Source organism: Mangifera indica, chromosome 3 (assembly GCF_011075055.1).
Source record: "Mangifera indica cultivar Alphonso chromosome 3, CATAS_Mindica_2.1, whole genome shotgun sequence".
Classification (NCBI taxonomy): Eukaryota; Viridiplantae; Streptophyta; class Magnoliopsida; order Sapindales; family Anacardiaceae; genus Mangifera; species Mangifera indica.
The window spans coordinates 6,430,640-6,447,492 of record NC_058139.1 but is presented as its reverse complement, the minus strand read 5'-3'; the positions used below and the strand labels follow the sequence as shown (position 1 = coordinate 6,447,492).

At 32.4% G+C, this 16,853-nt stretch overlaps 2 protein-coding genes across 2 annotated transcripts; one reads left to right on the top strand and one right to left on the bottom strand.

The window, feature by feature from the left end:
• Positions 1 to 2,938: 2,938 nt before the first annotated feature.
• LOC123210634 lies at positions 2,939 to 7,201 on the bottom strand. The gene is made up of 5 exons (XM_044629106.1): positions 6,729 to 7,201; positions 5,170 to 5,220; positions 4,974 to 5,036; positions 4,805 to 4,873; positions 2,939 to 3,616 (listed from the first exon to the last, which is right to left on the bottom strand). Exons 1-5 carry the CDS (start codon positions 7,032 to 7,034, stop codon positions 3,341 to 3,343), a joined length of 765 nt encoding a protein of 254 aa, XP_044485041.1. The 5' UTR covers positions 7,035 to 7,201; the 3' UTR covers positions 2,939 to 3,340.
• Positions 7,202 to 12,898: 5,697 nt separating this feature from the next.
• Positions 12,899 to 16,725, top strand: LOC123212197. Its single transcript, XM_044631267.1, has 5 exons — positions 12,899 to 13,927; positions 14,012 to 14,094; positions 14,180 to 14,291; positions 15,369 to 15,421; positions 16,327 to 16,725. Exons 1-5 carry the CDS (start codon positions 12,925 to 12,927, stop codon positions 16,474 to 16,476), a joined length of 1,401 nt encoding a protein of 466 aa, XP_044487202.1. The 5' UTR covers positions 12,899 to 12,924; the 3' UTR covers positions 16,477 to 16,725.
• The last annotated feature ends 128 nt before the right edge of the window (positions 16,726 to 16,853 follow it).

The following is a 16,853-nucleotide window of genomic DNA, read 5'->3' as shown; positions in this document are numbered from 1 at the left end:
TAATTTGGCACGGGATGAAGATTAACTTATGTTAATTCCATTTGGTGTTAATCTTTCTTTATTTAATAATTTTTGGATAGAAAATAATAAATTACTAATGCTTAAAATTTTTTAAAATTAATAAATATATATATAAAGAAACAGAGATGATTATGGTTATTAAATTCTGAATTATATAAAATTAATATTTACACAAAAATTGGTTGATTGGTGTATTATATATAATCTTATGACTTCTTTCTTTTAAAATCTTCTAATATTTCAAAATTCGAATCATTATAATAAGGTCTAAGCATTGATTTGGTGATGATTTTCTCTAATGTCTATAATTAAGGCATAAAAAAACAAAATTGATTTGAAACTTTCATAGATAATTTTTACGATCAAATTAATATAAAATATTTCCATGTTCATTAATAATAATTAAAATTGCATATGCCATGCCATCGGAATTGCAGTAAATAGAGGGGAAGGCAAAACAATGAGATAAAATGTTTACCCAGCAAAGAAGTAAAAAGATAGTACACGTGCGTATCACCTGACCTGCCAAAAGGGCAATGTGACAGTTTAAGAGGTGAGAGACGTGTAATTTAAAGCAGATACTTTGGGAATTTAACGATGACGATTTTTGCTTATCAACTGCTCTGACTCTCTGACTGGTGATTGATGGGGACAGTCTCTGCAAGTGAATTTACTGTTGATTAATTTATTATTTTATTTTAAATAATTAACTTTTTTACCTTAATTTCCCCTAAATTCTGCAACCCGGAAGTCCTTTCCTTTCCGTCCGTTAATTCTTTAAATAAAAAAACTAAGTTCATAATTTTCTAAATGAATAATTAAATTACAACAGTATATCATCTGTTTCAAAAATATATATTATTTTCTTATGATTTGCATTTGATTATATTTACTTATTGAAATAAAAGTTTTGGTTAATGTCAAAATATCAAAGGAAATAGGCAAAGCTAATTGAAAACAAAAGAATATATATATATATATATATATATATATATATATATATATAATGAAAAACTATGGACTTTGTATTTACATCAAGGTTAGAAATTTTAGTTTTGCAAATGAATTTACATTGTTCATTATTATTTCTTCATCTTCACCCAATGTTCCATAATGGAGCAATCTTCTACCCATATGCTCCTGAGGTTTAGTGTACAGTAATAGGAGAGATCGCACAAGGAAAAATATAATTTGAGATGAATAATATATGAACATAAATTACAATAAAATATTTACATAGTTCTGAATATTCTTATATAAGAGATAAATTTTACTTTAGTATTGCTTACTAGTATATACAGGATTTATATTTAATTTCTAATAGGTACGTATAGTTTTTATTTTACTCATAAGTTCCCCAAATTCAATAATTTTTAAATTTGTAAAATAGAATTATTTAACTTCAAACATTTAAATATGCTGAATATTACTACTTCAATGCAGATTCGTTCATTCATGATTCAACTAAAACCCACTTTAAGCTTATATGGTGCAAAAATAAAGGTAAAAAGTTAGTGAAGAAAGCACACAAAAGAGTCTTTCATTTGGTATTATTTGAATTTTGAACCAAAGGTGACTTCATTATGGGAAATGAATTCCTTTTCAACAATTCAAATCAACGGAGATACGTTATAAAACCCACGGTAAAAGTGGGAAGACACAAGCTCTTTGGCCAATTGACTATTTCCCACCCAAGGTTTCATAAAATCATTATTCTCACCCTTTAAGTTTGAAAAGTCATTTTCTGACACATTTGTAGCTTTAACATTCAAAAAGTATTTATGTCATTTTATTCAAATATTATAACATGGATATAATTAACTACATTTTGTCTCAAATTTAAAATATTGCAATAACACTTTTGTCAGATTGAATTGTGGATATTATAATTGGGTGTAAGTATCATTCTTTTACATTTATTATATTATCCGATTTTCTTTAAAAAATTATCATATTCACTTCATATATTTTGTAATAATATATAGCCTAAATAGTTTTTAATACGACATTCAAACCTCTAGCTAGTTTATTGTCCTCAGCTATTTGGAGGTGTAAATGTTATTTTGTAAACTATTTATGATTTAGGGTTTAGAAAATGTTGAAATTTTAAAATTTTCGAAACACCCAAATTTTTTCGAATTTACAAAACCCTCTAAAATTTTTTATTAACACATCTAATATTATCAAAAATTATAGTTTGACTCAAACATGCAATTATATGTATTTCACGCCCCTATCTATACTCATTCTAGTAGATTTTTTTTTTATTTTCAATTGATAATATAAGTTTTGATACAAAAATTATTTGATAAAATTTTAGGGGCAGGAGATTATTTAACTTCAATTTTTTTTGTCTTTTTCGTAATTCTATAAAAAAATTTAACAGATTTTTAATTTAACAAACAACGGGAACAACTATCCTTTTATGAAACCTTGGGTTGAAAATAGCTGTTTGGACCAAGTTCTTATTTTCAAAACCCCACCTAAAAAGTTCTCGGCCGCTTGACGTTCCGGTGTCAATGGTTTGACTGAAAAAGTCCTCGATATTGCCAGACTTTGTTGAATTTAAATTGCTGTGTATGTATAAAAGCTCTAACAATGATCGTAAATGTGAGCCACTTGTTTTCTGTTTGTCGATTTGGAAAGTACTGGTCCAAGATTTCCTATGTCAATTACATTTTTGTGGCAGTTGTTGAATTCTTGTATTAAAAAAAGAAACAGAGCCTGAGCCTTAAATCGCAAGAAAAAGCAAAACCCAAAAGTTGAAAAATAAAACCAGTCTCATTCAACTCAACAACCTACCAAATCTCATAATCATAAACATCCCTTCACAAACAAATAAACCTCTCTTCATGCAAATGAAAATTCCATTCCTTCATGGATACTGGCTTTAATTTAAGTCATAAAACACAAAAGCAACATCGCAAGCATAGCAAATTTTGATTCAGGAAGATAAATTGAAGGCACCAAAACATGTGATTATCTATATAATAATTACAACTCTGTTAATATTTCCTAAAATGGAAGGAATGAGGGTTGGCCCCAAAGAATCTCGGACAACTGTAGAAACCTGTGAAGAAAGAATCTTACTGTAACTAAGTTAGGATTTCTACACTACCCCCACTACCTTCATGTATTTAAAAAACAAACTTCCGAGATTAGGTTATGCAGCAAAGGTAATCAGTTTGGTACTTACAATAACGCATCTTGTGACAAAGTTAGCACTGACCATTATGTATTATTAAGCGAGAGTGCCACTGACAGTCTTTCTTCTCCTTGATTAGTTATAAAAGAACATCCGATGTGCATCTGATTCTTCTCAGCTTATTCCATATAAAACCCCAGAGCTTGAATCGTCATCAAAAGGTAGATTCAAATCAGGAATCATGAAAGAAGACCCTTTAGTTTCATCTTGCAGTGCTACAGAAGAGCCATTGGGATGAGATGCATTCACCTCATTGTGTGCGCCATTTGCTGGCAACAGCACAAGTGAAGGATCATGAGCTAATTTTTGTCCATGGCACTGGTTCAAAATAGCTTCCTGTGATGCATTATATCTTACTGTTTCCATTGCCTGATGTGATAGGATATCAAGCTGTAACAAGAAATAGAAAACTTATTAAGATACAAATGCACATTTACCCAACTAAACCAAGCCAAATAATTCTGCAGTCTCTGTTGTAAATCAGCCAGTAAACAAGAATACTTATGCTATCCAAAGGCATCAAATACATGGCAAATAGAATCATGTATCACTATTCAGTTATCATCATTATACTACTAAAGAACAAAGTTTTTTCATGTCACCTGTTTATTCTACCTCCTGATTTTTAACTTTATTGAGTGTAAAATAATTATATCTTTCGACACTTCCAGAAGACCTAACTCTTCATTACACACCCAGGTGACTGTGGAATCATAGCAAACTAACTGCTTAAAGATAAGATGTTTTGAGGACTCCCAACTCCTAAAGGACCATATTTTAAAAAATAATCACTCTTTTGCGCTTCACTTAGAAATTATGGATTAGCTTTTAACACCAACCACAATGTTCTACTGGATAAGGACTAAAATATGAGCCCTGTGCTTCCAGACTAAAAACAAGTTCCCGAAGTCGCATTCAAAACCAAGTTTGGAGAACTTGGTAGAACAACAGCAAGAGTTTCAAATTCTCCATAGTCAACTCTGCCCATGAAAACAGCATGCAGAGACATTCTGACCTTCTGATGCCAATTAAGAACTAAAAAAATGTTATGGGATCATTATGCATATATTATATGCTAATTAAAAACAGTCACAGCACCTAACTTTAAACCATTAAAAGAGAACCACAACATGCAAAAGATTCATTAATAATGACAATTCCACATGCATATAATATAATAGCATATAAAAATAAGGGTAAATAACCAGAAAGACACAGTTGAAAGCATTTAATCAAGTAGAAGAGCATACTAAGCTCTAGTAAACTTTATCCTTTCATCCTCTACCATCAAATCTCATCATTAGCCACAACCAGACTACCACAAAATACAATGACTACTACAAAAACCATAATTGTTTCTCTGGAACTGTAACATAATTAAGTGAGTTGCAGATAGTATATACCGTATATGGTCAATTTCAAAAAATGATATAGGGAAAGTTTTTCCAATGTGAAAAGTCACCAACGGACTTTTAGTTTTGGAATCAGGTTCTCAAGCACTGCCCATATAAATCTTTAGGGAACCAAACCACATTAGTGCAGGTAAAACAGAAATAAAAGTTATAAAATTATTCTAACCTTCATTCTCTTTAAGCTTTCATTTCTAATTCTTTGCTTCTCAAGTGTGAGACGTACAGTTGCCAATTGCTGTCAGTTCAATGAATCAAAACATCAAATCCAAGACCTCAAATTGCCAATGATTCTATGCAAGGAATATGAATAAATAAGCCAAGTTGAAGGAACACACATTTTTCAAACTTCTCCCTTCCTTCAAAAGCAAACTCTCCTCCTCTCTCAGTTCAACCAAGGTCTGCAAGTAACCCATACATCAATTCACCAATCAGAGATAAATGACTATGACACCTAAGACTCACTAGTCTTTTTTATGTCAATAAAACAAAATCATAGAGATAGCATTGTCTTCTCCTAAAATATCAAATTACCTTTTTCTTTCTTGACCTCTTAGGGGCGGTGGTTTCACCAGTAGTGACAACCTGTAAAGAGCATTAAATAAACGAATTTTGTCAGTAACTCATTAAATAAAGCCACAATACCATAAACCGAAACACCCAAAAATAAAATATATCCTTTTGGCGTGTGTCCAAAACATTAATGTTATCAAATTCTACTAAATCATTCCGCAAAGCACAACCGTAAGTCGTTTAGATCTTCCAAAATCATAAACTTTGGCTGACAGCTCACACTGATACAGTGCATTAAAGTGCAAGTTAAATATTACCATAAATCACTTAATAAAATCAAATCAACTATACATTTTACTTTTTAACATGAAACTGTAGACACGTGACGTGGCACGATAGGGCCACACACATGACTTTCCCACAATCAGGCCACGCGGTTGCAGACTACACCAATAGAACTTGGGCGGCAACGTCAAACCCAATAAAGTGTCACGTGATTTCCAAATGCCGCTTTCTTCCGCATTCATATTTGAAGATTTCAAACGTGTAGCCTAGCACTTTAAAAGCCCAAAGTCTAGATTTAACATGAAACCCATAATAATATCCATTTTCTTAATAGATAGCGTTACCAACTCCATCCACTTTCCACCCCAAAGTAATTTTTTTCAGTTAAAATCAATATTTCGCCAGATGGTATTATAGTGTTACCATTTTTATTTGGCAAAAGTTATACTCTCACAGAAATTTCCCGTGTGGTGGCAAAAAAATTACTGCGCACTCGGGGAAATGGAAACTGTTGCTGACGGTTTGCACAACCACTAACAACATTACACCAATCTAGACGCACACAACTATTTTGTTTGGAAAACACGCCACCGATGAAACAGGTGAATGGAACATCCAATTGACCAAAATAACCTCCAAAATTTTATCACATTTGACCCCTATATGGGATAGTTTTGCCATTTTAAAGGGATTTCGCTGACTAATGAAGTATTGACCCCGACATGCCTTGGATTCCGGGACAATTAGAAGTTTTTCAGTGACAAAAATGTCCTTGCAGAGGAGGGTGTTATGGTCTTTCCGATATGGGAAATGACACGGTGGCATCGATAGTGAAATTGGCAAGGAAAATTACGTGACCCTCTGTGTTGAACGAAAGTCACCAAATTTCTCTTGACAAAATAAATAATAAAAATTCAAAAAATCAACGACGGAAGTTAAAAAAATGGAATTTAAAAAAAAAAAATCGAAAACGGCGTCATTTGACCGGATAGTAGGCCGATCTGGCGGATAAAACGACGGCAATAACACTGAAGCTTCACGAGTTCAACCCATGCAAGAAGGGCAAAACCGTCACATTAAAAACTTGTTAAGAAATATACTCTGGTCTAGAAGGAAATGAAAATCTGACAGAGCGGAAGAAACTCCAACTCAGCCGTCCGAAAAGGCAATTATAATATATTTAAGGGGCATTTTCGTCAAAGAAAAATTCAACAAAACTGACACCAAACTTAAACCGAGTCACCGAGTCAAACCACCGGTAAGTCACAAAAAAGAAACCAGAAACTAAAACGCACCTTAGATCTCGTATTGTCAATCGTCTTAGACGGCTTGCTGGACTCTTCGAAGCCGTCAGCAGCGCCACCGCTAACAGAGGTGGCGCCACTCCAAGAAAGGGGCGTGGTGGGGCTGGCACGCGTGGCGTCCGCCTTTTTTCTCGGGAGCTGCTTGGACCGACGCTGACGCACGCTCCACTCAAGCTGCAGCGGCGGCGCAGACTTTCTCATTTTCGGCGGTGGCTCGGCATGGTGGAGACGAAGTAGCATCTCGACGACGATGGAGTCGTCAGACATGGCGACGTCAACCCACTCTTCCTCAGTCATGGTGTTGTTGGCTGTAGTGTTTCTTTGCAGAGAAGAAAGTGAAAAGAAAAGGAAAGAAAGGGAGAGAGAAAATCTTCGTGTGAAGAAATAAATGTAGATGCTTTTATATGTGGCTAGTGTTGGGGTGTGTGTTAGAGAGAGAAGAGATGCTTCATTTAGAAGGTTAGTGGGTACTATTGTAGTATAGGTGTAATTTATACTCCATCTTTTTAGTTTAGGGTTGTAATTTTTTTTATACAAATAATTATCAAAATAACGTCTGTTTCCTACATAATTATTAAACTCTTATTTGGTAATAAATTTAATGAAAATTATATCATATAAATTCCTTGAATTGTCTCCACTTATTTTCCATCCGGTACAGTTACCGGGGTTGTATTTTGATGATTTACCTGTAAGAGAGGGGTGATGTGGATTTGGGTTAAAGAAACACGTGGCAGCGACCAAGTGTGGGTGGGTTTATGTTTTGGCTTAGTTGAGTTGAAGGGCCGCGCGTAAAGTGAAGGTGGGGAAGGGAAATGGAGATGGAGAAGATAAAGTGACGGATGGTAGGGTGTCAGATGCTGTGTGCGGCACGTGTTACATTGTCGCTCCTTGGGATAAATCTTGCTCTTGTGTTTATTAAAGTATATTATAGAATTTGATGATTTACTGCATAGATAAATATAATTAGAGTACAAAAATCAAGATTTCAGTTACAAATGTAGGCATGAACAGGCAACACCTTGGGAGTTATACGTGGTAAGTAACGGGGTCCACAGGCATTGAAGTGGAAAAATCGGTTTCAATGGAACCAGAATTTTCTCAAATGGACAGGTTTTACCTTTAGATTCTTTACCGTAAAAGATAATAGATTTTCACCTCCCATCATACTTCATTAATAAATTCTGCTATATTTCAAAATAAAAACAATGAAAAAAATAAAAATATTCTGATTATATGAAAGAGCTAAATGTCTTTTACTGTTTTCACAACTCATTAACCACTTTTCACCCTTTTTCTCCCTGGCCCTTCTTTACTTGGGGTCCAACAACTCATTTATTAAACTGTTTTGACTAAATCCAATGAATCTCCACCATAACCCACAAACATTTCTCTTCTCTAGTTTACAAGACTTGATAGTTGCTCACGAAAACGAAGCAAAGTGAAATCACACTTTTGAATCGTATTAGAATGAGTCAATTCAATTGGAATTACATTAAGATGATATAATTCTCATTGAATCACATAAGAATAGTGTAATTCATGCTCGCACAATTTCAATGCAGGCATCAACAAGAGTGGAAGGTGTAGAATTTTTGGTAGTGAGATGAAGATTAAATAGCAGAAAGGAATAGTTTTAGAACGAGGGAATATCCAATGTGTGGTGGGTTTTGGTGGCAGTGGTGATGTCTAATAGTGTATTTTTTGAATGTGTGATAGATGTTGGCGGTGGTGGTGGTGGAATATGGTGGTGTAATTTCCTAAAATACATAGTGAGTGATGTTAGTTAGCGTTGTTAGTGGTGTATATTCAAAAGGTGTGATCGGTGTTTCTTCAATGTGTGTGATAAGTGTTAGTGGTGATAGATATGATGGTGTATTCTCTAAAGTGTACGATGAGTGTTAATAACGTTGGAGATGTTGTTTAATGATGTATTGTCAAAGTAAGTATTGAGTGTTAGTGGCAATAGTGATGTATTTCAAATTGCATAACTAATATTAATAGCGTTTGTGATAGCATAAATTGTGTATTTTTAAAGTATGTAATAAGTGTTAGTGACAGTAGTGATATCGTATGATAATATATCTTTTAGAGTGTGTGATAACTATTATCGATAGTGATAGTGGTGTTTGATAGTAATAATGATAGGATGAGAAACTTCTGTTCGGTAGTGGTGGGAGTATTAAAAATTAAATGTTTAATTTTTTATGGCCCAACAATTTCAAATATTGATGAAAGTAAATGCACTCATACAGAGGGTATATTCATGCCATTAAAGTTTTATATTAAAATTACTAAAAACAAATATATATAATTATGTCAATTAATCTTTTTTTATAAATAGAAATCAATCAAATAAATTAGTTTTAAAGTGTACTCTGGGGCATTAACCACATCTATAAAGTTAAAAAGATGACATTCTATGTTCAAAACTTTATTCCAAACATGAATATGAAACAAAATTCAAATAGTTTGTTGTTTATATATAAGAATGTTTAAAATTTTGTCACGCTGAATGGAGAACGTTGGACAAAAGAGGAAGGTTCAATTCAACATGAAAACAAAAGGCCAAAAACTTGTTCCCATCCAAGGAATAGTAAAATCTCGTAGTGTCACCTCCTATTTTTTAAAAACTGAAACACTTATCAATAAACTAAATTATGTTAAAAATATCAATTAAGGTTAAAGATAAAATTGTTATTTTAATAACATTATTTAAAAAATATATAATTTATTAATTTCTTCTATAAGGTTTTAAAAACTCATAATTCACCCATTTTAACAACTTTTCCAAATTTAAAAAACCACATTCCCTCCCAAAAAAAACCCAGGTTTTGTTTTCTTCACCTTCAATCACCATCTCCAGCGTCGATGATGTCCTCTTTCCACCTTAAATCGTCGTCGATACCAGTTGTGTGTTTTTCTACCCTTCATCCTCGTCCAGACTATGTCTGGACAACAAGTCTTTGACTATTAGATAATTTATCTGATGTTAAACGAAGACAAATTATTTTTATTTGACAAAAACTATGAACAAAGAGAGAAGATCGGTCAACCTTGAAAATGGTGGAAAGTTGGTCAATGGCGGGAACAAAGATGTTGTCAGAGGAAGAGAAAAATAAACCTTAAGGATGAAAATGTTAGTTTTTTAACTTTAAAGAAAATATGATAAATTTTTAGTTTTTTTAAATATTTTTATTAAATAACAAGTTTTTTCTCTGATCTTAACTAAAATATTTGAAAAAATTTATTATAAATAAGTATTTAAGTTTAAAAAAAATTGAGAGGATGGCACATTGAGGTTTTAATATACTTTGGGTAGGAAGTACTCTTTTGACCGAAACAAAAATAATAAGCCTGCTTGCCTGCCTGCCTCCCTCGTTTTTCCCAAGAAAAAAGAAAGGTATCCAAATAAGCTAAACAAAACAACAACACAAAAGGGAACAAATATACCTTGCTTTCTTATCCGATTTTTTAATATTTACTCTATGTGTATTTTCACTTTATTTCTTGTGATGATAACTTAAAGGCTCTACTAGAGAAGAGATTCAAACGGGGACTGGAGGGGATATTCATATACTATCGTTATTGCGTCATTATCCATGATTTCATTTAAATCAAAGATCAGATCACTGCATCTAATCTAACGGTAGAAAATGAGACGTTTGGTAATGATAATCCCACCAGATTTCAAGTTGAAGGCAGTTAGTTAGCTCAAGAATAGAGCGTGAAGAAGAACGCGCCTACTAGGGGAGGTGATATTAGATTTGTTCAGTTCGTTATGCATGAAGAGCGTGACTGACTTGAAATGTGCAATCTCCACTTGTCTTCCACTTGTCTTGGGCGTAGACATGTCAAAGGAATTCTGTTTCGGATTGATTTATGCATGATTCGAGCACCATTTAAGGGAGTATAATTTATTACTGTAGTTGATGATACCAGATCTACGGGGGTATATAAACCAATAATTTTAAAACTGAATGAGGTTGATTGATTCAATTGATTAAATGAGAATAAATTTTAAATTTGTTTTAATTAATATAAAAAATTAATTTTATTATTGATTCAATCAAATTTGATTAAAAATTAGGTTTAATTGAATGAAACGATTAAAAATTAGATTTGATTAAAATTTTAAATTTTTTAAATTTTAATTTAATAATAAATTGAGTCAATCAAGTCTCTAATTGAATCGATCGAACTATAAATCAGTAAGATAATCAATTTGATTATCAATCCGATTTTAAAAATATTAATATAAATTATATTAAAACCTTAAAATAAAGTTTATATATTGATTTGGTATAATTTATAAAAAATTATTAAAAATATTAAAATATTATAAATTAATAGATTAATTTATAAAAAATACAGTGGATTGTGTTAGAGCACGTCTACATAACCACCGCCAGCTCTAGTGTTGTGTTAGGTGGTATTATTTATATTCTCACACCTGGAGCGTAGGTAGCACGCGTGTGAAAATAAAATTAAATCGTTTGTTAATATATTAATTAAGATTAAGTTGTTGGTGTGAGAGGTTAGTGTGAGCGGGTGCAATTAGTGGTTATCACTTAGCCTTCACTCTTTGAAGGGCACACACACAGCAGCTCTTTATCAGCCTATTACTATGGGAGTGCTGACTGGGTGAGACGGGTTTTTAAACTTTTAATCTGATAATAAATAAATGTTTTTTTTAATGTTGAGATGGACAAAGACACAAGCAATTGCACAAAGTTTCAAAAATTCTTCTTCAACTTTAAAAGGTCAAACAATATAGCTCTAGAAATGCTTTTCCTTTTCAAAGTCCCGAAAACCAAGCTTTTAGTTGTAATATAAATATATATATATATATATCATATGATCAAAAGCATCAGATTGATTAGCTCTCACTTTGATTTATATGATGACAGATAATTAATTTCACTATAAATTCTCAGTTTGATTTTTTATATAAAGATTTCTATTCTTATTTGTTTACAGGCATTTTTTATATATGAAAAGTTTAATATAAACCGCTATTGATTAAGTAATTAATTAAAAGGTTTTATAAATATAATAGAAATTCGTATCCAAAGAAAAATTAAAGATATTAATTAAAATCAATATAAATACTTTCGATTCATGAAGATCAAATTCAAAAGAATACCGATATTTAAATGTTATTTATTTTTTATTAAAAATCCTGCCGAAAAACAATTAAAAAGGGATGGCAACAAAACTCGCCACTGGCCCCAATTCATACGGGCTGGATTCACCCGGGTCCAAAGTCACACCAAATATGCCCCTTTATAGTCCTTAAACAAAGCTTACTATAGTTTGCCAAAACTATATACTAACCATATTTGATACCAATTTCAACTTATAATAATGTAATAATATATTGTCATATTTGATATCTATTTCAACTTGTAATAACATAACAATACATTATTCAAATAAAACAGCAAATTATAGATAAATGAAATCTTTCAATATCTTGATGAATTATAGTTTTGATAAAATACCATAAGTTTTGTTAGACTTTGGGTTATATTTAACATCTATTTCAAAGACTAATCACCCAACAACACATTTATTTCAACATAGATTCACCTAACAGATTTGGTTGAAACAAAATGTCTTAACTCGTTTGTCGAAAAATTTTGACAAGAAAAAATAAAATTGGGTTTAGATTCCTTGTTTTAATAATAAAAATGAAGAAAATGTGGAGTGATTAATGATGATCAAGATAAGGAAAGACTAATTTTTGTTTTAAAATGAAGATGAAAAGATTAGTACTCAAAAAAAGGTAAATAGAGTTTACCATTTCAATTTCACAAAGATAATTTTGTTTATAAGAATTAGTAAAGAGTAGATAATGTAAGTATAGAGTAAATCAAATTAAAAAATATTTCATAAATATAATAAAAATTTAAATTTAGACTAATCTTTCAAGTCGTAAATGTTATCATTCAGTAATAGAAAAAATATTAATTTTTAAATAAAACCATTAAATGTAAATTTGCATAAAGTTTATAAAAAAAAAGTACTAAAATATGTTATATTTATAAGAATATCATATTGGAAAAATTCATTTTATTTAATTGTTTATGATAAAGTCTTACTGGCATATTTTTTATTTTATATATTTCCATAAATTGTTTTTTAAAACTTTAAAATTCATTCATTCACGAAAACTTTCCCAACGATGATTACGTTCTCTAATCCTCTCCTAAACCCGGTTAAATTTCCGGGTCGAACTCTCAAACCGAAATCCCTAAACCCTCATCTCTTCTCATTTCATTTTCCAAACCCTAGCCTTCACTTACGTCACTCGCAATCCTTCATGGCGCTCCACATCTGCAAACCCAAACCCAGATCCCTCTGTAACTCACTTCTCGTTCACCGTTTCTCAACTTCCCAAAATGACAACAATGCAAACAACAACAGCAACAACTCTTTCTCTTCCCAACAATCTTCACTCAACTCTTATTTTAGTGATGTCAAAGCCAGCCTCAAGAAGCCCTCCCAAATTCAACAGCAGCAGCAGAACGCGACCGTTTCACCATTTTCCAGAGCAGCACCCTCCGAATCAGCTTCCCTAGAAGAGATCCGAAATAAACTTTCCGAGTATCGGCAACGTACCGTCGTTCCACCACCCACGGGAGCAAACCCATCATCCTCCTTTCAAGAAATTTACAAAAGAAACAAAAACAGCGATTCGAAACCTGGTGCAACGCTATCTTTTGAGGCAATTAGAGAGAGTTTAAGAAAAAAGAAATTAAATAGTAGTAATAGTAGAATTGATAGCAATGTGGCTGCTAATTCGTTGTCTTTGTCGGCGTTAAAATATAGCTTGAAACTGAAGCCGCAAGACGGGAGTACAATAATAGGTGGGACCCAGGAGTTGCCGGCGTCTGTGATCGGGAAGGAGATGAAGGTGGAGAGAAGTGGAGATAGCCAGGCGATGAGGACAGAGTTTGTGAAAATGTATAGCTATGGAGAATTGGGGGCTAAGTTGAAGGAATTGCGAGGGGAGGGATGGGAAGGAGGATTTTCGTTGGCAGAGTTGAATGAAAGGTTAATGAAACTGAGGGAGATGGAAGAGAAGGAAAGCGAGATACGGATTGGCGGTGGTTGGTACGGAGATTTGAGGGAGTGCTTGGTGAATCTCAAGATGTCTAGCGAAGAAAAAACCAAGAAATTAACGAGTGAGTTTGCTTCATCGTGCTAATCTTTTAGAATCATTAAATTTCATTTATATTGATTCGTGTATGTTACTTATTGCATTTCAGGCCAGGGGCTTCAAGCATTAGGTCACTTAAGTCTAACACCAGAATATATGAGGCATCCCCCAAAGGAACATTTAGTTGAGAAGGCAAGAGTGGTTTTTTTCTTTGTTATTAATGATATAATTTTGTTTAGTTATTTTATTATATGATTTCAGAATATGTTTGATGCAGTATTTTCATCCTGATAACATGTCTTCGGCGGAAAAAATGAAAATTAAGCTTGCAAAAGTTAGAGAAGAATTTAAGATGTCAGAGTCAGATTGTGGATCTGCTCGAGTACAGGGTAATTTTTTTTTTTACTAACTTTGCCATTGTTGTTGAAGTAAATATCTTTAATCCTTTGTTGCATGATACAAGATATGACCTTTATTTTTTAATTAGGCTCGAGATTTTGAAGATCAACATAAACAAAAGCTGTGGATAATGCTTAAGAATTTATAGTTTTGAGAGGACATAATAAAGTATGAACATGTAAGAGATGATTGTCTGATTGAGGCTTGTAAGTGCTTGAGAAATTACTGCATATCTCGCTTCTAGAATCCCTTGTATGATGTTTAGTAAAAATATCATCTGGGTAGAATTTGCCCTATAGGACAGGATGGCCAAGAGGATATTGGACAAATTGACAAAATGCATTTAATAGTTTTATTTTTGAATAAAAGGTTTATAGACTAATGTAGCAATTACTCTGAAATTAAATTTATGTGCCATCTTGATAAGGCTTTTGGTAAAAGTAGTTAATGATACTATGTTGTCAAATGATATACTGTTAGAAAATTGTTACAGAGTTGAGCATCAAAGTTTGCATTGGATTTAAATCTTATTTTTCATTTGATGAAAAGGTTTTGAAAGATGATCTAAAATGTTTGAGCAAAAAAGAGAATATTTCTACAGTAGGCGACAAGATTATCAAGCAGATATAATGACCTGATGAACAATGTGTAATATATGATCCAGTAAGAAGAATCAGGGGACTAGCAATTCAGAATCAAGCTTTTTCTTGTGTGTGTGAGAGAGAGAGAGTGAGGCTAGTTTTGAGAGAGGACAGTGAGATGACTAGATTATGGTTAACTAGTTGACTGAAAAATCTGGTAAACTGGCTTTTGTGTTTAGGTGGTTGGCTGTGTATCGTTTCCCACAGAATCTCATATTTTCTTTATGGTGTTGCATCTTAAAGTGATAGAGAACAAATATCATTCAAATTCATTTTAGCTTGCATATTTTCTGAAATATGGGTGGTTATAATTATGTTGGATGACTGAAACTGGAACTTGTAACTTTAATTCAGACATTACATGTTTGTTGGTGATTTTTTTCTTGTTGATGGTTTTTTGGTGCCCGGTTGCTAATTGCTTTGCAGTGGCACTACTCACAAGTAAGATCAAGCATTTATCTTCAGTTCTGCATAAAAAGGTGAGATTCAAAGCTTGATCTCGTTACAGTTCTGCTCCTACTGTCATCACTAATTTGTATTATCAAATGACTGAAAAATCCTTCACATTTATTTTCGCTTTCTGAGTTCATCAATAGTTTGAATGGTTCATGTTCTTCGTGTATAATTTTGCAAGTTTTGGTTGGTCAAGCTATTGTATAATACTGTGATTTGGTGATGGTCGCTGCAAACTCTTTGACACTAAATTCATTTGAATCCAATGGTTTAGAAAGCTATTGAGTTGGCAATAATATATAATTATTATTCAAAATTTTCTGAACCTAGGAGATAAATATCTAATATCTGCCTTGTTACCATTAGCTTTTAAATTTTGTTAAATGTTTTTCAATGTAAAGAAATTTCTTACAATGAATATATGTTTATATATGTGTGTGTGTGTGTATATGTATAACATATAATTATTGAATAATTTTGTAACGTTTGGTTAGGCAACTGATTTAAGTTTTGAGAACTGTAGTTTGATAGGGTGACATAATCTTAAGAAAAGATAGAATGACAAAAACAATGACTTATTTGCAATAAGTTTCCTGATGTACATGTTTCTTTTTCTTTGTCCTTTTTTTTTCATGTAAATATCAAATATGCTCTTTTTGGGTTATCAAAGTTGAGGTACCTTAACAAGGACTTTGATAGAGATGATGCCAGTTTGCTTGGCGCACATTTTATGATGATGATTTGTTCTTTTTGGCATGTTCTTTGGCTGTAAATCACTGTTGGTATTGTTAAACATCTTTGATCTGTTACTTATCATGGTATTGCAAGTACTGGTTTGTAATACAGTTAATTGTTTATCACTAGATAAAATTGTAAAATTGAATACATAGTGTCGTGAGCTTTTTTGATTAATATATTATTACTATTGTAGGATAAACATTCTAGAAAGGGTCTTACAGCGATGGTGCAGAGGAGGAAGAGATTGTTGAAATATCTCCGAAGAACAGACTGGGATTCCTACTGTTTTGTGCTCTCTAAACTGGGTCTTCGGGACAATCCGGACTACAAAACAAAAGCTTAAGCTACTTAAGATCAAGAACTAGATTATAATGCATGTAACAATCTTAATTTTCTGTGTTTTTTTTTTACTTTTCATTGGTTGCTTGGGCAAATATTATACTAAAATCCAGCCAATTTTTTTTCTTCTCATTCCTTGTCCCGTCTAGAGGTAAGCTTGTAGTTGGTTATGTATGCCTCCTACTAGATGACTGCTGTTGAATTTTGACTGAAATATTATACCGAAAAATAGGAAAAGACTTTGAAATATTTATACAGTGTTCCAATGCGTGTAATAACAAAGCCCTGTCCTTTAGGATATTCCGTACATCTTATCGAACATTTTTTGTGGTGGAGATTTGATTTTGGGTGTAAAACCGAAGTAAACAGCAAGAGAGGAAG